The 21,629-nt window shown below is 44.1% G+C and overlaps 1 protein-coding gene across 1 annotated transcript in view; it reads left to right on the top strand.

Annotated features, from left to right (window-relative positions):
• The first annotated feature begins 1,430 nt into the window (after nucleotides 1-1,430).
• Nucleotides 1,431-21,629, top strand: part of CCDC13 (coiled-coil domain containing 13) — a 32,595-nt gene continuing 12,396 nt past the window's right edge. The window contains exons 1-10 of the mRNA XM_054389954.1: nucleotides 1,431-1,639; nucleotides 6,592-6,737; nucleotides 8,830-8,972; nucleotides 12,137-12,220; nucleotides 12,503-12,619; nucleotides 15,024-15,128; nucleotides 16,879-17,043; nucleotides 18,446-18,622; nucleotides 19,608-19,814; nucleotides 20,631-20,767. Of these exons, the coding sequence (XP_054245929.1) occupies nucleotides 1,431-1,639; nucleotides 6,592-6,737; nucleotides 8,830-8,972; nucleotides 12,137-12,220; nucleotides 12,503-12,619; nucleotides 15,024-15,128; nucleotides 16,879-17,043; nucleotides 18,446-18,622; nucleotides 19,608-19,814; nucleotides 20,631-20,767 (1,490 nt within the window). The remainder of the gene's footprint in view (nucleotides 1,640-6,591; nucleotides 6,738-8,829; nucleotides 8,973-12,136; nucleotides 12,221-12,502; nucleotides 12,620-15,023; nucleotides 15,129-16,878; nucleotides 17,044-18,445; nucleotides 18,623-19,607; nucleotides 19,815-20,630; nucleotides 20,768-21,629) is intronic.

A 21,629-nucleotide genomic window follows, 5' to 3' on the forward strand; every position in this document is an offset into this window, starting at 1 on the left:
GGGACCCTGAACAAAGAAATCCCTGAGCAATTACCCCTTTACAGTCTTAAGTTCTCCACCCCTCACACAACAGTTCAGTTCAATATTAATATATGAATCTGGGGTCTTCTTCATATAAATCCTTTTTCTGTCTCCAGGCTGCTTATTATTGTTCTCATCTTGAGGATGCAGCTCCTGCTGAGGGCTTGGCAGCCTTGTTTTTCACAGGATGCAGGATCTGATGGCCTCCCTGAGTTCAGCTGAAGTTCACTGCTTGTGGCCTAAGGCTTCAGTAAAGCTAGCTGCTCAGGCTAAGCAAGTTACTCATGCTAATCAAAGCAAAGCAAGTTTAAATTTAACCTTATTTTAAGCAATTAGGAAATGAATTCTAATATTATACAAGCAAATTATTTTAATCCCCAAGAGTACCCAGGTAGGCTAGAGGGCTAAAGGCTGTCCTCAAGCCATCACTCATAGCCACGAGAGCTGTGGGCTCTGCAGAGGCACTGAACTATGCTCTTTGCACTTTTTAGTTCTTCATGCAGCTTGTCCACACCCATGGTGGCCAGAAGTGAATCTGCTGACAGGGTTTCTCTGTCAGCAGCTTCATAGGACATGACTCCATAGGACAGAGAAAGGGTCACAAGGTGTGTCATGGCACTTTATCAGGGTGATTGCTGTCTTAGTGCAAGAAAGGGCCTGTATTAATTACCCAGTAGAGTGTGTGCCTTTGGAAATTTTACTGATTGTTTTTCTTAGACCAAAGGTGCAATAGATTTCTTTTACTGATGGTAAATGTCAAACAGAAGGAGAAGAAGCTGGAACACGTCAGAAAACAGATGGTCTTTAGTCATACTAAGTAAAGCTCTAGACATTTAAATGGGCACCAATATTATCACTTTAATGTTATCACTTAATGCTTAGAAATTTAGAGGAAAGATATAAGCTGCCCTCTTGGTGTCTACTGCCCCAAAGGAGCTTTAGGATAAACAGATCTTTCTTCCTCTGTCAGTCCCATGTTAACCCAAAAAGGGGGGAGCTCTGCAACCGTGGGAAGGAAGCTTGGATATCTGCAAATAGCCTGTGTTCCCTTTAGTCAGTGTAATGTTGCCATGTTCACTTGGATTTGACCCCAATTTGCTCTTCTGTAGAAATGTTTATTTAAACAGATCTGTTTAAAACATTTTAAAACGTTGCTTTTAGAATGCTAGAGTGAAACAGACCCAAGAACAGTTTGAAGACTGAAAGCTGTTTATGGGAAAAGGCACTTGAAGCAAGGCAGTAGGGCTGAAGAGCACAGTGACTGAGCGGAGGAGGTGGCAGGGGGATCTTGCAGAGGTCAGGGAGGTAAAACTGAGAAACAGCTGCTAGGAAAGGATGTTTTTCAAAGCAACATTGATCTCTGCTCTCTGTCACTTTTTATTTTCTTCTTGTTATGCTTTTAGTAAACAATGGAGTCAGACATAAAAGTGAATGAATATTTTAAAAGCCAGTTTAAGGCATATCAAGAGCAACAGCAAAAGCGGCTGCAAAGTCTGATGGAGAGGAAGAAAGAAAATCAAAACACTGATAATGGCAATGCAAAGGAGACTTTCAGAATCCCAAATGATCTGAACCTGTTTGAAACAGAACAACAAATATGTGAAGATGACAGCAAAAGGTAAAGGCGCAGCAGCACCACCGTTCCTTCAGGAAGTAACGGGTGTATTTTGTATGCATTTTGTATCTTAAGTTCACAGACCACTTTCTGTCCTCATATAGAGCTTTCATTATCCAAGAAGACTCTCTCTGTCCTAACATGTTTAGCCTTAGAGCACTGTAAGGTGCTTTGTATTATCAACTATTCAACAAGTTCACTGTGAGCTAGCAATGTGCTCTTGTGACCAAGAAGGGCAATGGTCTTCTAGGCTGTATTAAGAAGAGTGTAGCCAGCAGGTTGAGAGAGGTTCTATTTCCCTTCTGTTCAGCAAGGTCACATCTGGAGTACTGTGTCCAGTTCTGGTCTCTCCAGTTCAAGTGTGACAGGCAACTGATGGGTTGGAAGGGACCCTAAATGCTTCGTTGAAGAATGCATTGTGGATTAACAGGTTGTCCAAAGGGTTGGTAGGTGTCCCATCTCTGAAGACTTTCAAGGTGAGGTTAGACAGGGCTCTGAGCAACCTGCTCTAGTTGCAGATGTTCCTACTGACTGCACGGGTGTTGGACTAGATGAGCTTTAAAGGTCCCTTTCAACCCAAACTATTCTATTACCTTTTTATTCAGTGGCACCGACTGTTAGAAGTCCCAATAACATGGCAGGTGTAGCAGATTTATCTGGATTGTCCTTTGTTTATGTACATCTGGATTCAGCAGAAGAGCGTATCAGGTCTGGGCAGGCTTCTGGAAGGGATTCACCAGGGTGTTCTTTGCAGTATTCCCATGACAACTCATTAGAAACTTGTTCCAGCATAACAAGGCTCCATACATGCTGCAGTGGCAGTGATTTCAGCATGTCAGTGTTGTTTGTACCAGTACTTGGAAACCATTCTCCTCTCAGAAGTTGCCCTTCCTCTGAGCTTCGGGAGTTCATTTTTCCTTCTTCCCACCCTACTCCCCGGTTTTGTTTAGGCAAGTGTTTAGCTGACGTTTCTGTCTTTCTGGTTGTTTCTTTCTGTAGCCTTATCCCCACTGCTCTCTTTAGTGTATGTAAGATTAAAAGATTCTCCCTATTATATGGAGAATCTGTAACAGCTTTGAAAGAGACACCTGAATTTCAGCCTGCTCATATCAGGCACTGCTCATAAGCTTCACCTGGCTCTGTTTTGTTGCACCAGAGTGAAAAGGGTTTCTTCCTTTGGCTGAATTTCTGTAGCTGAGCCCCTTGGGTAGAATCTGTTGTATCATGTAGAGTCACTCTGGGGTGAGATGGAGAAGTTTCTCAGAGGGGACTCCATCTCTGTGCAGTCAGGATTTCTGCCATCCTCATCTAAGTGCTTTTTCACAAGGTTGGGAAGACAACTGGGGATCCACATCACTGATCAGGTGTGTTAAGAGCTTTGAACCTTTTTTCATGTTAATTCTCTAATTATTAAAAATCTTTGTGGCCATGTGTCCCTAATGAGGTCTGCACAGTTTTGTGGCTCACTTCTATGAGTGGTACATGTGGGAATAACTTGTTTTTGCCTTTTCCTGCTCAGACTGCTGCTTGCTTGCTTATCCTTTGTAAACAGCTGCCTTTGATCTCTCTTTGATTTCAGCTTTGAAACAGAAGTGCCCTTTTTAATTATGGATTGTGAATCCATAAATGGACTGTGCTGTTTGTGACAGTGCTTTAAGAGGTCATTTATTCTGACATGTACAAATGGAGCATGTGTTTTAAAAGCTCCAAAGTCCACCTGGATCAAAAAGGTTGCTGAAACTTTTGAACAGAAAAGATTTAGGTGACTGTTGAGAGAGCTGACTTGTCTGGCTGTGGATATATCCATAGCCACAGGGATATACTGTAACATCTGGGCTGAGATCATCCAATTGCCTACTTCTGGTGTAGTCTGGAACAATCAGTCCAAAGGGAAGGGACACCTTAAGTCACCAAAATGTAGACATCCAGGGTCACAGTGTAGATAATAAGAATCTAGGGATCAGTTCTTAGGTCTCTAATGATATCTGACCTGCAGTAGTGTATCAGGAACTTCCATGTGGGAATGAAAGGCACAACACAGGACATCTGCACTCTTCAGCAGCAGCCAGGGGATGGGTGAGCAGCCCAAATGGCACCTGTATGTAGGTATGTGACAGTCTCCTCAGCAGTGCACTTAGTGTCAGTTAGAGAAGTCATTCACATCATCCTAAGTTGGCAGCTGACCTGTTGGCAGTTCTGGGTGCATGGACAGAACCTCCTCCAACGTTTTTTGTGTGCATTTTTCTTGCTGCTCACAGAGAGACACCTGTGTCGTGGTATGGACCTTACCTTGAAACTCAGATGAAGAAACTTCATCTATAGAAACTCATAGGCAAGCAGAATGAGAACCACTGAGTTGAGCCACCCAAGGTTGCTACCACAAAAACGTTTGGCAAAGAGTGTCAGCTTCTCTTAGGATGTTTGGTTGGGGAATGGAGATGGGTTTATTCCTGTTCTGAAATCAATCATAGAATGGTTTGGCTTGGAAGGGACCTAACCTGCAGTCAGCAGGGACATCTTCAATTATAGCAGGTGTTCAGAGCTCATCCAACCTTCTCTTGAAATGTTGCTGTCTGGAGCAATCTGCCTAGAGGGTATGTCTGAAGTTGGAGGATGTAAAATTCATAGCATTGGCTCTTACATCCACAGTAGTGCTCTTTGAGATGCTCTCAATTCTCTGCCTGGGTCTTAGAAGTTTTCCCTAGAACCCAGCATTGCTGCTGCTGGCCTCACTGGGAGCTCAGATAATCCTGGGGCATTTCAAATGGATGCTTGAATGCCCATAATTGAATTTTGCCCCTGAGGCCTTAGCTTCTAGTTTTTACTTTCAGAGGAACCATCATGTAAGGATAGCAAAGAGATTAAAGTTCTTAATTCTCTGGCTGTCTTAGAGAGATGAAACCCATAAATGTTACTAAATGTACTGAAGAACAGGAGAGGCAAGGCTATTTCCTGTGTTCAGAAGGCTTTTTGATAGTCTTTGCTTCTAAATGAATGCCAAAAAGCAACAGTAACAATACAAACTGGTGCCAGTCCATTCTGGTGGGGTTCCAAGAAAATCAGATTGAGGACACAGGAAATTGGTATTTTGTGAATTGTTATAAAACATTCATTTTTAAAGAAAGAACTTCAGGAGCAGCTTTTGTAGCTGATGTTCTGTTGGCTTTTAATAGCTTCAGTAAGTACAGAAAATAAAGCCTGAATGTCACAGATGCTGACTGGTGAGCCTGGCTGATTTCCTCTGAAGAACCAGGTAAGTAATACTGAGTGACATGAGACTGCTCAGTAACCTCAAGAGCACTGTAAATGTCCCAGTTCTCTGATATTTTGCCCCAGACTATGCAAGGAAGGGCAGATTTTTTTAAGAAAGAAGAATGAGTAGATCAGATGATCAGCTTGTGGTCTGATCTGAGGTTTAAGATATACTAAACTCACTCCTGGTAACTTCAGCTCATCCAGCATGCAGACATTTCATTATTTTATCTCTGAAAACATCTGTTAGAAGCACATTAACAGTGTTCTGGCCAATGTGACGCCCATCCACAAGAAGGGAAGGACGGACAGAATAACCTGGGAACTCCAGGCCTGTCAGCCTGACCTCAGTGCCAGGGAAAATCATGGAGCAGATTGTCTTGGGGGCAATCACTGCATACCTGAAGGTTAGCCAAGGAATCGGGCCCAGCCAACATGGATTTAGGAAGGGCAGGTCCTGCCTCACCAACCTGATCTCCTTCTATGATCAGGTGACCGCCTGGTGGATGTGGGAAAGGCTGTGGATGTAGTCTACCTGGACTTCAGCAAGGCCTTTGACACTGTCCCCCACAGCAAACTCCTGGCCAAGCTGTCAGCCTGTGGCTTGGACAGCAGCACTCTGTGCTGGGTTAGGAACTGGCTGGAGGGCAGAGCCCAGAGAGTGGTGGTGAATGGTGCCACATCCAGCTGGCAGCCTGTCACTAGTGGTGTGCCCCAGGGATCAGTGCTGGGCCCCATCCTGTTCAATATCTTTATTGATGATCTGGATGAGGGGATTGAGTCCATCATCAGTAAATTTGCAGATGACACCAAGCTGGGAGCAGGTGTTGATCTGTTTGAAGGTAGAAGGGCTCTGCAGAGGGACCTTGACAGGCTGGACAGATGGGCAGAGTCCAACAGGATGGCATTCAACAAATCCAAGTGCCAGGTGCTGCACTTTGGCCACACCAACCCCATGCAGAGCTACAGGCTGGGGTCAGAGTGGCTGGAGAGCAGCCAGGTGGAAAGGGACCTGGGGGTACTGGTTGACAGCCACCTGAACATGAGCCAGCAGTGTGCCCAGGTGGCCAAGAGAGCCAATGGCATCCTGGCCTGCATCAGGAATAGTGTGGCCAGCAGGAGCAGGGAGGTCATTGTACCCCTGTACACAGCACTGGTTAGGCCACACCTTGAGTACTGTGTCCAGTTCTGGGCCCCTCAGTTTAGGAAAGATGTTGAATTGCTGGAGCATGTCCAGAGAAGGGCAACGAGGCTGGGGAGAGGCCTTGAGCACAAGCCCTATGAGGAGAGGCTGAGGGAGCTGGGACTGTTTAGCCTGGAGAAGAGGAGGCTCAGGGGAGACCTCATTGCTGTCTACAACTACCTGAAGGGAGGTTGTAGCCAGGAGGGGGTTGGTCTCTTCTCCCAGGCAAGCAGCAACAGAACAAGAGGACACAGTCTCAAGCTGCACCAGGGGAGGTTTAGGCTGGAGGTGAGGAGAAAGTTCTTCACAGAGAGAGTGGTTGGCCATTGGAATGGGCTGCCCAGGGAGGTGGTGGAGTCACCATCCCTGGAGGTGTTCAAGAGGGGATTGGACGTGGCACTTGGTGCCATGGTTTAGATAGTCATGAGGTTTAGGGTGACAGGTTGGACTCGATGATCTTTGAGGTCTCTTCCAACCTTCTTGATTCTTGGTTCTTGTCTGTATGGGGTTTTTTCCACAGATTGCTTGAGGCTGAGAACAAGCAGCTCCAGGATCAGCTCCAAGTGGCACAAGATGAGAACTGCAGATTGAACAAACTGGTGACAGAGAAAGAATTTGAAATAAAGCAACTGCAGAAAAAAATACAGGACAGATTGGCTTTGTCAGGTAAACACAGTAACTTTGTGCTAGTTTGAGTGTTTCCTTGGTGCTGATGACAAAAGAGGTATGATAACAGATCCATGGTGAGCAGTGAAATCCTCATGTGACATCTCCTTACCTGCTTTATGCTAAAGACGAATATCTTGATCATGTTGTAGTTGCCTCCATTTCCACTCCTGTAATAAGCTTCTGCTAGCGAGAATCAAAATTCAGCTCTAAACTGAGAGAGACTTGGTCTCTGTCAGCTTGCAGTACTTTACAGTGGTGCTGAAACCACTTGGCTCTGAGCTTTGAAAATACTTAAGACACCTGGGTATAGATTGGGTCAACACCTAGAGCTGCCACTTAGACTACCTAGAGGAGCAGCTGATGGAACTGAGGTTGTTTAACCTGGAGAAAAGGAGGCTCAGGGAAGACCTTCTGGCTCTCTACAACTCTCTGAAAGGAGGTTGGAGCCCAGGTGAGGGAACCCATCTCTTCTCCCAGGGAACAAATGACAAGGACAAGGAGCAAACAGCCATTAGGGTTACCTGACAGCACAATGCCCAGGCAGGTTTGGAATCTCTTCAGAGAACGAGACTCCACAACCTCCCTGGGCAGCCTGGGACAGGGCTCCAGCACCCTCACACCAAAGAAGTTTCTCCTTATGTTCAGAACCAAGTGTCTGTGTTATTGTTAGTGATAATTATATGTCCCTTAAGTTTAGTGCTCTTTCGAGGTGTTCAGTGATCTCTGTTCCTCACAGATATTCTGCAGGTTTGCTATTATTGGCACCAAAAATGATGATTCATAGAAATCATACTTTAGAACACTTTCTGCTCATGTCAAGGAGCAGTGTTGCAGCTTTCTCTGCTGTACAGTGATAAATTCCTTGTTCAGGCTCTTTGTTTGCCTCAGTAGGGCACATGCAGGGTGCTATTTGAAGGCAGAGTCCAGCTTCTAAACTGGCTTGGGTCTCTTGGAAAATCGAGCCGTGCAGACTGCACCTCCTCCACTGGGTGCCACTGTTGTTCAGGATAGCAGTGATGTCCAAGTGGGAAACAAGCAATAAGCAAAGTTGAATAACACTTAAATTAAAATTTAACTCTTAAACTACCTGCAGCTTGTGTGTAGGAGAAATGAGAAGCTTCTGTGTCAGGACCAGGAGCCAGATGTGCTTCTCTGGCTGAGTTATGCCAGCTTGCAGCAATTTGTCCCTTGCCTCTGCCTTCCCTATCTGTGGCAAGACACTCCCCCACATTGCTGGGGAATGAAAAGCTTTAATTAAAGGAGTGCAGTTAATTTGAGGACTATTACATGGAAGCACCAGCCTGGCTTTGGGTGAGTTTAATGTTTCATAGGATGGTTTGGGTTGGAATGGATCATCTAGTTCCAACTCCCCTGATATGGTCGGGGACATCTACTAGACTAGGCTGCTCAAGTCCCCATCCAGCCTAGCCTTGAAAAATTCCAAGGTTGGATCCTGTGATCCTTAGCAGCCATTATTTATTATTAATAAATAAATAATATAATGAAAAGTAAGGCAAGAGTAATACAGTAAGGCTCCATGTATAATCTCAAGGGACACATAAATAGGCACAATGAAATTTCCTAGCTGTTATCCAGGACCTGACTGTAATAGTGTATCTGACCTTTTAGAACAGATGTCTAGAAGAGTTTGCACTTCTGTTTCTGCAACTGTTCCACTAGTAAACAGCCAGTGTAAAATAGAGTGATGTCTTTTTTTCTGTAACATGCCTCAAAAACCTGTTCATAACTGTCCTTCACAGTGATGAGCAAAAACACCTCTGCCTTTTTTACGTAGTAATGTTGCCTGGACCACTGTTGCTGTGGCCTTCTGAGGATGTGTGGCTGTTGCTGAAGTGTGAAGTGTGTCTTTGCTAGCCACAATGTGATGCTGACTCAAAGGATCAAGTGATTCAGATGGAATCACTGGTGCCTCTTTTCCCTCACTTGTTCATTTAAGTGCCTGGCACAGCTCTGAGAGAAATGGATTAGACAATAAAAGTCCATTGTGTACTGGACAGAGAACAAAACCATCATCCATCCTGAATCTTGACTGTAAGATATGTCCTTTACTTTTCTGTGTTCTTTTCAGGGGCATCTGGTTTAGCTGGAGATGTTGCAGCTACTAAAATAGTTGAATTGGCCAAAAAGAATCGTGAGATAACTGCTGAGACTGAGCGTGAAAAAGCCAAAGTGAAGCAACTGAGTAACAAAGTCAAAGAGCTGGAGAGAGAAGTGAGCAATTTTTCTTGTTCTCTTTTTGAATATTAAAACATAGAAATCCAGCCTTTGGGATAGAGGAGCTGGAGAAATTTGGTTTGATTCATGTTCCCATTTTGAATTTGGTCTTACATCCACCTTGATTTGAGTTCTTGTCATTTCTGTCCATGACAGAAACGGGATGTGTGTCCTTAGCTGCTTTCCCCTTTGCAGAAAGGAGGAGCTAGGAAAGGCAATCCTAAAGTTATAATGAGCCACAGATACATGAAATGCCAGTTTGGAGTGTTCACTTGTGTTTGAAGCACAGAGGCTTTTCTAGCAGTATGGCAATGCTATTTTTCTGATTTTGGGTTGTTCTTTTTTTTTTCTTTGGGTTTTGGGTTGGTTTTCTGTGGGTTTTTTTTTTTTGTGTGTGTGTGCGTGAGGAGGAGCAAATTCCATACCATGATGTCTTACATTCCACCTCATTAATAGCAGCCATGAGTTAGGACTCTATTCTTCTAAGCTTTACTCATCCACATAAGGAAAGGTGGTTTTTGGCCTAAGTACTTCCAGAACTGAGGCAGTAACAAACCATATCGTATGTAAGACAGCAAATCTTCACTTGGGCAAATTCATTTTTCTGGTTTAGTTGACCTTTCTTATCTGTGCTAACCTTTCACAGGAATGATTTTTCCTCAGGTGACTGCTGAAATGAGCATTAGATGCCCTGTTGTCAGTGTTTAATTTGTTCACTGCTCCTCCTTACACAATTCTGTTAGAATTTTGGATAATTTTTAATGCTTTTTTCTGCACTTTGGAGACATCATTTAAATGGATCGATTATGCTTATTGTGCTGACAAACAGGTTTTGACTCCATCTCTCACAATCACTTATTATTTTAATTATGCATCTATCTGAATTGTCCCCTAGTTCTCTGAAAGATCAAGAAGTGGTAGATTAAATTTAGACATTCCCATCCAGAGTGTTCTGGTCAGAAGGGTCTTGTCAAACAGTTGGCAGATTGGTGAAGAAGTATTAGGTGTAGCTGGGAAGCCACAAAATCAAACAAGGAGGAGAGCAAGCCATGAATAATTTCAAGAAAAATCAATTTGGTTTTAATGCCCTCCTGCAGAAGTGTAATGAGCATTAGTCAAACAGAAGTTTAAAATATTGTCAGCTATTGACCCAAAGAAAAAGGAGAAATCAAACTCACAGCAAACAAGGGACAGTAATTGCTGGTCAAAGCAGAGATGGACACTTTAGATAGAAGCTAATCTGTCTTTACGACACCAGCACCATCAAACTCAAAACCAAACACAGCAACCTGGCTCATCTGAGGTAAAAATGAACTCCAAGGTGAACTCCACTGAAACCATGCCCTGGTCAATGGGCTGTGTTTTCTCAGAACCTTGCTTGGATTGGCTTTTCTCTAAACTTAATGGTCACTGGCTGAGTTGTGGATTGCACTCATACAGTAGAACTACATAAGTAAAGCAGTGTTTGGCAGTGGGAGGTAGCTGTGTGAAATGTTGAGTGATGAAAGAGAAGAGCTTTCACAAACAGGAGCCTGCAGTGTTACTTAAGCTAAGTTGGGTCGCTGTCTAGACACCCTCATCTTTCTCCATTGATTGTAGAAAGAACCAAGACAACTAGAGTGTGTAAATCAGTTGCCTGCACATAAACATAAAAGTACAATGTGAGATGTTACTTGACCTCTCAGCTATCCCTTGAAAGCTATTGGATTTGACAGGATTGGCAGTCCTGTTGCAGCAGCTGAAGACCTGCTAGATACCCTCAAATGCCTCACAAGGGACTAGACAGCTGTGAGTGAACAAAACCAAGTCTGCAGCCAGTCCATCTACTTGATGTAATGTGGGTTGCAGAGCGAAACAAACACTAGACTCCATTCTTTGTAGAGATAGCCACAGTGAAAACAAGGAATGTGACAGTCAAAGCTGAGTTTCATCCCTCGTGCCTCCTTCTAGATGCCTTAAGCTCCGCAGAATGAATTGTGATGATGGTGCTTTACAAATGCAGCACAGTATGTACTTTGAGCAGTGGAAAATGCTGGTTTGCCATAATTGTTATCTCTTTACTTGTGAAAAAGAACCTTGAAAACATGTAAATCCTAAGTGTTTTGACATGGCTGTGTTCCCACAAACAGAATGGAAGGTGTGGCCATTGAGCAATCACTTAGCAAAGGGTAGCTCATGTATGCAGTGACTCAAAGTGGATGTTTGCAGAAGGCTTCCTTAGAACTAGACTTAGCAGCTGGCAGCACTAGCTGAAATTTGTCATTCTCAGTTCATTGACTAGAAGAGTTTATGAACTGGACAGAAAGAGTGGCCTAACCATCCATTAACTTGCAAAGAAGGGGTGATATTAAAGATGGTTCCAAGCTACACTCTTTGTTTCCCCAGAAATCCCTTTAATGAAGAAGCTCTTCCTTAGAGTGTTCTTTTAAAACAGGCAGGTAATCAAGATTTTCCAGCCACATCAAAAAATGAGTGGTCTCAGCCCTCTAAAGCAACACTTTCTGGCCTTTCTAGCTCCAAATTCACTGCACCCCCATCCAGTGAGATGTCTTTGCAACCTCAATGCAGGACATGATTCTGAGCAGGAGGGGCTGTATGTCTGTCTACCTTTATTGTGGCAAGAAATAGGAGATGTATTCTTCACACGTTAAGAAATGCTACCTTAGAGCTACCAGCTAAAGAGAAAGAGCCTTAACCCCATCACTAAATCTCAGTTGTAGGGCATTAGGAGGTCACTCCTTTTACAGTACCCTGGTGAGCAGAACTATGTGTTTTCTATGAATGATTGTCTTGAAAAGCGAGTAAACTGGCATCCAGATCTGTGCTGTACTGGGTTTGCATTTGTGTATGTATGCACACTTCTTTTATGAACCTGTGGTGAAAAAATCTCCCAGAAGGTCTCCATACTTCATCACTGATTCCATCTCAGCAAGTCCAGAGACATTTTCACTGAAGATATTCCACAACAAACCAACACATGCTTCTTTGGGAAGCGTTTTTAGGGGGCAATTGTATGCTTTCTTACTGTGTTTAAAAAACAAAGGAAATTAAGTTGGGGGTTTTCCCTGAAAGAACTAAACATCCATGTTGTACTTTTTTTGCAAATAGTTCATTCTCTTTGCTGTATTCATTCTATAATAACAATGCATTTTTTTGTCCAGTTACAGACAGCCATGGAAAAAATACATTCTTGTGGTGGTGATGGAGAAATCAAGCAATCAGCTGTGAAGGTAACAGGAAACTTGGTATGACTTGTAATTGAAGAGCAGAAATCAGAAGCTGATTGACACTTAGTTGTCTCCTATTGTGTGGTCCTTTCCTTGCAACAAGGACCTGTCACCAGTTTTGTGACCAGATTGTCCTGTTTGTACCTTATCTATGACCCCCAAAATTAGGGAAGGCACTTGCATGAGTCTGGGAATGAATAAAAAGATTCTGTGATCCTGATGGATCCTTGGATCTTAATCACTTCAGTTTTTCTGTGAGTATTCTGTTCCTACCAAGTACATTTTTTTTCCTCTTCAAAGGCTGAAAGTTCAGAGGTGAAAGCACTGCAAGAAAAAGTAACCACAGCCAACTTCAAAGTGATTGAGTATCGTAACCTGCTCCAGTCTGCAAAACAGGAACTGAGGATGACCCAAAAGGTACTGTTGCATGACAGTGTGGCCAGGATCCTGTGCAAAGGTGTATTTTTATGAAATCAGAAGGCTTTGCTTCTTTTGAGCTTTGATTAGCCTCTGTGAAGTAATCCAGTGAACTGGAAGGAGATAAGACATAGATTCAGTAGTTGCAGTGGAAAGATACAGAATGATGGAATCATAGCATCGTGACCCCTGAAGGGCACCAAATCCAACTGTAAATTCAACACTGCCAAGTCCACCACTAAACCATGTCTTTCTGCACCACATCTACATGGCTTTTAAATCCCTCCAGGAATGGGGACTCCACCACTTCCCTGGGCAGACTGTTCTGGGCCTTGACAACCTTTTTTGGGGAAGAAATTGTTCCTCATATCCAATCTAAACCTCTGCTGGCACAACTTGTTCCTTGGGAGAAGAGACCAACCCCCACCTTGCTCAAACCTCCTTTCAGGAAGTTGTAGAGAGTGAGAAGGTCTCCCCTCTGCCTCCTTTACTCCAGGGTAACCAACGCCAGTCCGTTCAGCTGTTCCTCACAAGCCTTGTGCTCTGGACCCTTCACCAGCTTTGTTGTCATTCCTTGGACATGCTCCAGCACCTCAATGTCCTCCTTGAATTGATGGGCCTGAAAGTGCACATGGATACAGAGTCCATGCTCTGCCACTACAGCTGCATGCCTGTGTCCATTATCTGCATACAGATTCTTTAATGTTTGAAAGTCCCACGTCAGCAGACCAGGTTTGTGCTTGTCTTGAAGCACACCTTCAGGGCCATTCCTCTTTTCCAATGCATTTGATTATGGATTTACTTTTAATGTAGGCTTCAGTCCCATGGAAGTCCATGGGATTAAAGACCAGACTTGAAGTAAAGCACATCTCTAAATGTTTGTTGGAGTGGCATGCAGAGTAACCTTTTCCTCTTTGATTCACGATGGGATCTGAAAGCTCTACTGTGTGCTCTGATTCCTTTGGTTTCATTACTTTGTGTAAAAGACCTGCAATGCAGATCAGAGTAGAGACTATGCTCCTAAAAATAGAACACTGCTGACCTTTTTATAAATAATTTAAATGCTCTTCATACTAACTTTAGCTCTCCTTAATGTGGCGGCGTCGGAACTGTGTGAGAGAGATTGGCTCCATTCCTGATTGCAAGGGGCTGCATTAAGACAGTATCTCTACTCTTCTTTAGTTCTAGCTAAGTATTCATTACATCAAAAATAATTAGGGGTATTGAAAATCATTAGTAATGCTTAGTAAATCTTGGTGAGGAGTTTGAAATCCCCCCCCCCCTTTTTTTTTTCCCCAAACAGGCGTGGTTTGACATACAGATAATGCAGCTTGACACTCCCCAGAGGCAGGCAGGAAAACAGGGATTCACATTTTTAAAGAAGTGAAGGACAAGACCTTGTGGCCCTGCACCTGGGTTGGGACAATCCCCATTATCCATGCAGGCTGGGGGATGATGAGATTGAGAACAGCCCTGCAGACAAGGACTTGGGGGTACTGGTGGACGAGAAGCTGGACATGAGCCAGCAATGGGCACTTGCAACCCAGAAGGCCAGTTGTGTCCTGGGCTGCATCAAAAGTCTGGCCAGCAAGTTAAGGAAAGTAATTCTGCTACTGTGCTCTGCCCTGGTGAGACCTCATCTGGAGTACTGTGACCATTTCTGGGGCACCCAACACAAGAAGGACATGGACCTCTTGGAGCACATCCAGAAGAGGGCTACAGAAGGGCTGGAGCACCTCTCCTACAAGGACAGGCTGAGAGATCTGGGGTTGTTCAGCCTGCAGAAGAGAAGGATGGAGGAGACCTGATAGCGGAGTTTCAATATCTGAAGTGGGGCTACAGGAAGGCTGGGGAGGAACTGTTTAGAAAGGCTTGTAGTGATAGGATGAGGGGCAATGGTTTAAAACTGGAGCAGGGTAGATTTAGATTGGACATTAGGAAGAAATTCTTTACAATGGAAGTGGTGAAGCACTGGAACAGATTCCCCAGAGATGTGGTTGAGACCTCATCCCTGAAGACATTCAAGGTCAAACTTGATGGGGCAATGAGCAACCTGATCTTGTCTAACCCCCTGCATACTTCAGAGGAGTTGGTCAAGATGACCTTCAGGGTTCTTCCCCAACCCAATTCATTCTACGATTCCGTGTGACAATGCTCACACTTATCAAAACACCAAGTTATAAGTGAAACCATTCATGTTACCCTTAACTCCTCCAAGCCATCAGCAATCTGTATTGTAATGATCAGAAAGAGCTAACACCCCATGGAATACTGAATGTCAGATCCAGGCCACTGTGCAGAGATGCAGAGCTTTGTGTTTACTGCTAGGGAGCAGCTTCTCCTCCCCTCTCCTCAGTGCATGTATTTCAGCCTATTACTGATGACATCATTCCCTTTCCCATAGCTTTTAGCAAATGAAGTTGGTGAAGATGTGAATATTCAAAGTCTCTTGAGCAATTCTGGCAGCTGGCGTGGACGGGCTCAGCAAATTCTTGTTCTCCAAAGCAAGGTGAGTTAAAACCCTGCATGGTGTCAGCTGGGTGCTGGGATGCTCCTTCTAAGTATAGCTATTGCTCCAGTTTAAGATAAAGACACTGTTAGTTCTGCATGAAGTAATTCTTGACATCTATACCTGCTTCTGAGGTGGGTCCCAGTACAAACAGTGTTTGCTGCAACTACATGGCCAGTCTTCTGTGTTGAAAAGAGCAACTGTTGGAAGAAAACACTTTTGTAAGGTTTCTGATGTGTTTCTGTGTGCCACGTGGTGATGGGCTGTTTAAGTATGTCAGAGTTCCTGCAAGCTCAGTCCATTGCAAACATGCAAGCTTCAGTATTTAAGCTGGGAATCTTTAACATCTATGTGAAAGGAGAGAGTTCAGTGACCTTGAAGAGCTATGGCAGCCTGGTTAAAATCCCAGGATGTTTTGAAGGTAGTTCTCTCCACTGAGTACTGAAGGAGCCCTGCCAGTCTCCATGCTCTAACCCAGACACCTTTGTTCAGTGCCAGAAGTCAGACGGGAAGAATTGAGAACAGATAAGATTTTTTTCAAGTTGTTCTCCCAGGTGCACCAGTAAAATCTTTAACTCTTGAATCTTCTGAAGGGCACAGTCTAGCTGAAATGTCAGCTCCAGACAGGGAGACAGTTTTGTCTGCATCTTAAATAAAACGTCTCTCAGACAATTAGATATATATTTTTTCCTATTTTTCTGCTATTTGATTTGATGCCAGCTGTGATTTTTTCACTCTAAATGTCTGAAATTGTTAACCTTTACTTCCCCTTCAACAAATTCCATTTTCTTTCTGTTAGAGTCCTGTCTGGGATTTATCTGTAGACTGTACATAGTTTAATGCAGAAGTTTCCTTCTGAGCCAGTCTCTTCAGGCCCCTTCTGTAGTCAGTGGGATCTTGTAAATACAGTCACTGAATCAAAAGTGAGGTAGGTTGCATCTTAGAAGGCACCTCCAGAAAAGGGCAGAGGAACTGTGCTGTAGCAGTGCCCATTTCATAGAGTCACAGAATGGGTTGGATTGGAAGCAACCTTGAAAAGTCACCCAGTCCACCCCCCTGCAGTGATCAGGGAACATCAACTAGAGCAGATTTAACTAGATTCCTTCTACTAACTAAAAGCAGTCTGGAGGGAATAGCTGAGATGCAGGGGTTGAGTTCAGTTGACCACACAGAGGAGTCTACTGCCAGATGTAGGGCATTGGTCTGACCTAGTTGTCCCTCTAGTGGAGTATGGATGTCTTATAGATCCTGTACCAGACATGTCTCCCAGCATGTCTAAACCAGAGCTGGATACCAGTCTTCAGGTTGGTGAACTGTGCCTTTGATTGTGGGCATCCTGGATGGCGATTCTGCTAAAGACCAAGATGCTTAAATGTATAAGGGTGAGTGGGGGTGTGCCCTTTTAGAGGAGATCTGAGATGTTATTCTGTTGCCCACCCATGTTTACTGGCATTCAAGATGCTTTGGAGTGTCTGCCTGGCCTCCACATGTAGGCACAGGTCTCCCATGTGTCCTGAGTTTCCTGTAGGTCTGATGTCATATCTCCTTGCACATCTAGATGACTTTGACATCTGCAGGTTTGTTGGCAAAGTTAAATTGAAAAGGTCACTGGGCTGTGTTAGTTAGCCTTGACAATGTCAAGAAGTAACATGATACTGCATTCTCAGTTCACTTGGTTGTGTCCTCTTTGGTGCTGGACCACTGTACACATAGCAAAAGCTCTGAAGGAATTGTCACTATTGTCCCCTAGGTTCGAGAGCTGGAGAATCAGCTAGCTCAAAACAAGACCAGAACATCACTGAGTGAGCTTGATGAGGAATTGCTGGCACTTACTGATCCAAGGAGGTTGTCACCCCAGGAGAAGAATTTGTTGAAGATTCGCAGCTTGGAAAAAGAAAAGAAAGAAGCTTTGGAGGTAAAACCCTGTGATCTGTTTGGGTACAAAGCATGTAATAACTTACCTTTCTTTCAGGGTTTATGTTACACCCTGCCCAGACACCATTTCAGAAACCCATTTGATCTGGTGGAAGTTCTGCCACAGTTCAGACTGGGCAAAAGGCTTCCACACTTATCTATCTTGCACTCTTGTGTGGCAAGGCATACCTACATAGCACAAGATTTGGTCTTCTCTGCTTCTTGGTTTATGTGTCAGATGCGTCTCTCTGGCTTGGAATGTGGCCACCTGAAAACTGTGGCTGATCTGTGATGTTAAAAAGAGGGAGAGAGTTGCACTGGGTTGCAGTGCAGCCTGTACTGGCTTTATCCTGAAAGCACATGCAGAAAGAAGCCCTGCTACAGCTGCATCCAAGCTCTGTGGCATCCCCCTTTCCCTTTGGCCAAATGTGCATTCTTCGTGCAACGTTAAATACAAGCATCCCCCTCACCTCATGCATCTGTATGGCTCTGGGCTTCTGCATTTGAGCAGAAGGAAGTTGAGAATGACGACAGATGCCCTCTAAGAAGTGTTCTGGGTCTTACCCTCCATCTATCACATGTAGTTGCTACAAAAATAAAGAGGGGTTGAGAGAGGCTATAGCTGGTGGCATATGTAGTAAACCCTGAGGTGGAGAGGATATGTAGGCCTGTGTGCAAGAAACACAGGCAATGGGGCTCAACTACACATATTCAGGCTAACAAATCTCATCTCCCTGTGCTCCTTCCTGTATTTGCCTCTGCAGAGGCCACTTGGCACCATCCAAGAGCTTAAGGAGCTGCTGTTTTCCTCACCACAGTTTGACTGTGCAACAGAAGGAGCAGTGGAGCGACACACACCTTTCCTCTTGGCTGTGAGAATGAAAGGGGAGATTTATAGCTACAGGGAAGATGTTCCTCAATAACTGTAATCTGCATGGCTCCACTTCTGCAGTTCTGTTTCAGGCTTCATTCTCAGTATGTTCCCCTGTACTCATCCATCACTACTTAACTAGTAGCACACTCCAGACCAGTTTCGTCTGGGTGAAGGTATGTCTCTGGGGGCAGCCTATGCCAGGGCCAGTTTGTAATAGACCATGTGGTAAGAAAGCTTCTCCAGGGAGAGTGATGAGTCAGGAAAGTGAGGCAGAATTATGTTTTCACACTAAATTTGCTTCCTAGCACATATTGAACCAACATGGTCCACTTGTATTGGTGAGCAGACAGAGTTGCCTTGATACTGGAAAGCAGGCAGTGAGTAGTAGCACTTCTGAGTGATCATCTGGTATGCCAGTTCCACTTTTTGTATCCTACCAGGTCAGGTGTGATTACTTCAGCTCACCAAAGCAGCTGGGGCTTGGTGATGGGCTCTAACTGTCATCTCCTATGTGTTTGCCTCACTGCAGAGACTCACTGGGGAACATGATGCACTCCAAAAGAGCCACGAGGAAGTAAAAAATAAACTTGAGGCCTCAAAAGCCAGGAACAAAGTACTGTGCAGCGAGGTGAAAACCCTGAAGGGACAGATCATAACCCTGCTGGAGAAAGGAAAACATGATGACGAGCTCATCGACACCTTACTGGTACAGCCTGACTCTTACTCTTGGTCCCAGCCCCTGCAGATCAGCCCTCTTTCTAGAAGTGATGAAACATGATGTCACTTAATGACATGATGACACAGGCAACCTTAGGGCATACAGGGGCCTGATGAATCAGGCTGTGACAGCCAGAGGTTTCCTCATCAGCTAAAGCCCTTCATTTGGGATCAGATCATGCAAAGGCTGTAAGACAGCATCAGGCATGACACAGTTGCAGCCAAGTGGCTCTGAGCTGCAAGTATTAAAGGAAACATTTTGCAGAAGGATTGGAATAGGATTGTCTAGGAGGTAGAGAAAGGGTTCCTTCCTGACCCATAAAGCTGGGCTGTATCCACTGTTCTGCTTTCAGCTCCATTGGGAGGTTTTTCTTAGAACACCTGCAATCTTACACTTTAATTTGTTGTATTGCACAGCCCAAAAAACCCAAGCTGAACTATGAGTACTAAACCATGGGCACATTCACTTGCAGTAGCTGGAGCAGAGAGGATTTGGCCTTGTCAAAACCAAGAATATTAGCAAGGGCTAAAGATGCAGTTATGCTGAAATAAATGGCTGCTCTCCTGCTCTTGCAGAACCTTTCTGTTCTGCCATGGTTCTAAATAGTCTTCCCCAGTTACAATAATAAACAAAAATAAAATGTTTGGTGTTGGAAGAGACCTTTAAAGCTTATCTAGACCAAACCCCCTGCAGTGAGCTGGGACATCTTCAACTGGATCAGGTTGCTTAGAGACTCAGCCAACCTGACCTGGAATGGTTCCAGAGATGAAGCATTGCCCACCTCTCTGGGCAACCTGGGCCAGTGCTTCACTATCCTTAGCATTAAAAATGTCTTCTTTATATCTAGTCCAGATCTCCCCTCTTTTAGTTTCAAAGCATCACCTGTTGCTCTGTCACAACAGGCCCTGGTAAAAAGAATCTTAATCATTGTGCACCACACTGAAGACCTCACTCAGTGTTTCTGTTTTATCAGAGCCAACAGAAGCAGATGCAGGAGATCTTACAGCGCCTGAGCCAGCAGGATGAGAAGTACAAGGAGTCCCAGCAGATGTTACCACCACACTTCAACAATCAGCTTCAGAGATCAGAGTGCCTTATAGAGCAGCTCAGACAGAGGTTGGCTGAACGAGAAGAGAAGGTTAAAGAGCTGGAAGGAGAAATTGCACAACTCACACTTCAGGTCAGAAGAAATTAACTTTGTAATCGTTTTAGATCTGCTCTTCTACTTCCTTCTGGCTTGATATCTGCCCTACTGACACTTTCCTGATGGAATGATGCAGCAGGAATTCTCTCTTGTAACTCTTCAGTTTCTTTCTGTTTTGTATGTGGCTTTTCTTCAAGCCATTTTAAGCAACAGAAAACAGAAATGTCAATCACGTCCACATGTGGCTTCATCACAAAGCTGTCTGGAAGCAAGGGTTGGGCTGCAGTAGGGACTTCTCAGCATTCAGCATCCTTGGCTGCTGAAGGAAGCAAGGAAGCAAACATACATAGATGAGGCAAACATCAGCAAACTGCCATGATACCCCTCATGGGGTGATGGGACCCCTAGTAAGTTGACCTCACCTACTGTAAATCACTTCAAGAACTTCCTCTCTCTCAGATCTCCAGGCTATTGACATGGATCTGATGGGTCTCAGACATATGGAAATTCCATGGTGAAGATGAAAGAATTGGGAAGGTTAGCCCCTTCTGGACTAGTATGGTAAAAATTATTTCAGCTTTTATGGTCTAGTGTTGCAAGCTGACAGAGGCAAGGGGATACCATTGCCAGAGCACAGGCATAGGAGTGGAGAGGCAGTCCATCAACCTGCCAAAAGCTTTGTTTTCATCCTGCAATGGATAGAAACAAATGAAAGGTTTCTGAGGAGGTCCTATAAAATCAGAAGTTCTGGCATGCTTGTAGCAATAATCATAAGCTGCGGATTAGGCATCAATGCAGCTATTTTCCTTTGAACTGTGTAATGGATGTTATAACCTGCTCCAACATTAACAGAAGGAGCCTGCCCATCAGTGGAACAGTTCAGGAGCTGCTGATCCACCACCTTCTGAGCACTCAGAAGATCCAGGTTTTACTCTGCTTAATCCTCTGGGATCAGACAGCAGTCAGGGTGGACGGATTGGATCTGCTCGGTAAGGAGACCCTGATGTCAATGTTTGATATTGGTGTGAGTTATTCAGAAGCATGATTTTCCCCGACAATGCATCAAACCACACGTGCTGTGTGCTAACAGCTCTGGCAGCCTGTTTACAGTAGATAAGAATCTCTGATCACATTATCTCTTGGACTTTGGTCCGGGAACAAAGATACACAGACTTGTAGACATGACTACATTTGGCATGGTGGTACTACTGCTGATTCTCTTTCTCCAGCTCAGATAATGTTTATGTGGTTATCTTAAGTGCCTGTGATTCTTCTCTCTTATGATAAACTGGGCTTGTAATGAGCAGACTTCTGAGAGGAGGTGGTGAAATAATACAAAACACCATTTTAGGTAAGCACTAAATCATTGGCACACTATTTAAATAACTAAATAGGCTTTGAGTAAGATTTCCATGCAGAAATATTCAAAGCACATCACATTCTCTGTTCTTCACCAACACCCTTTTTAAATCCTCCCTGGGGACCATGTAAATTACCCTAAATACAGCAGTAAATCTGGTTCTTGTTTGCACTGATGTGACTCTTGGTCACTCTGGTTGTGTAAAGGGACCATAATAGCAGAGCAATTACATCCTTTCCAGTTAAAATGCTGGTTTTGTTATAAAGAGTTCATGGGCTAATTGACAGTGAGAATTTGAGAGTGTCTTCTGAGGAAGGAGGAAATTTTTCATCAAGTTCAAGTTGCCACTGATTTCTTCTGTGTAATTTTAACTTGCCTGCCACCTCACTTTAGATACGTAATTTGGCTTTAAAATGGTCAGATGTATCCCTGGGTCTACACAGATCATTAGTACAGCTTAAGGAAAGTTCTCAGTGTCTGAGTTAGATTTA

Source organism: Indicator indicator, chromosome 20 (assembly GCF_027791375.1).
Source record: "Indicator indicator isolate 239-I01 chromosome 20, UM_Iind_1.1, whole genome shotgun sequence".
Lineage (NCBI taxonomy): Eukaryota > Metazoa > Chordata > Aves > Piciformes > Indicatoridae > Indicator > Indicator indicator.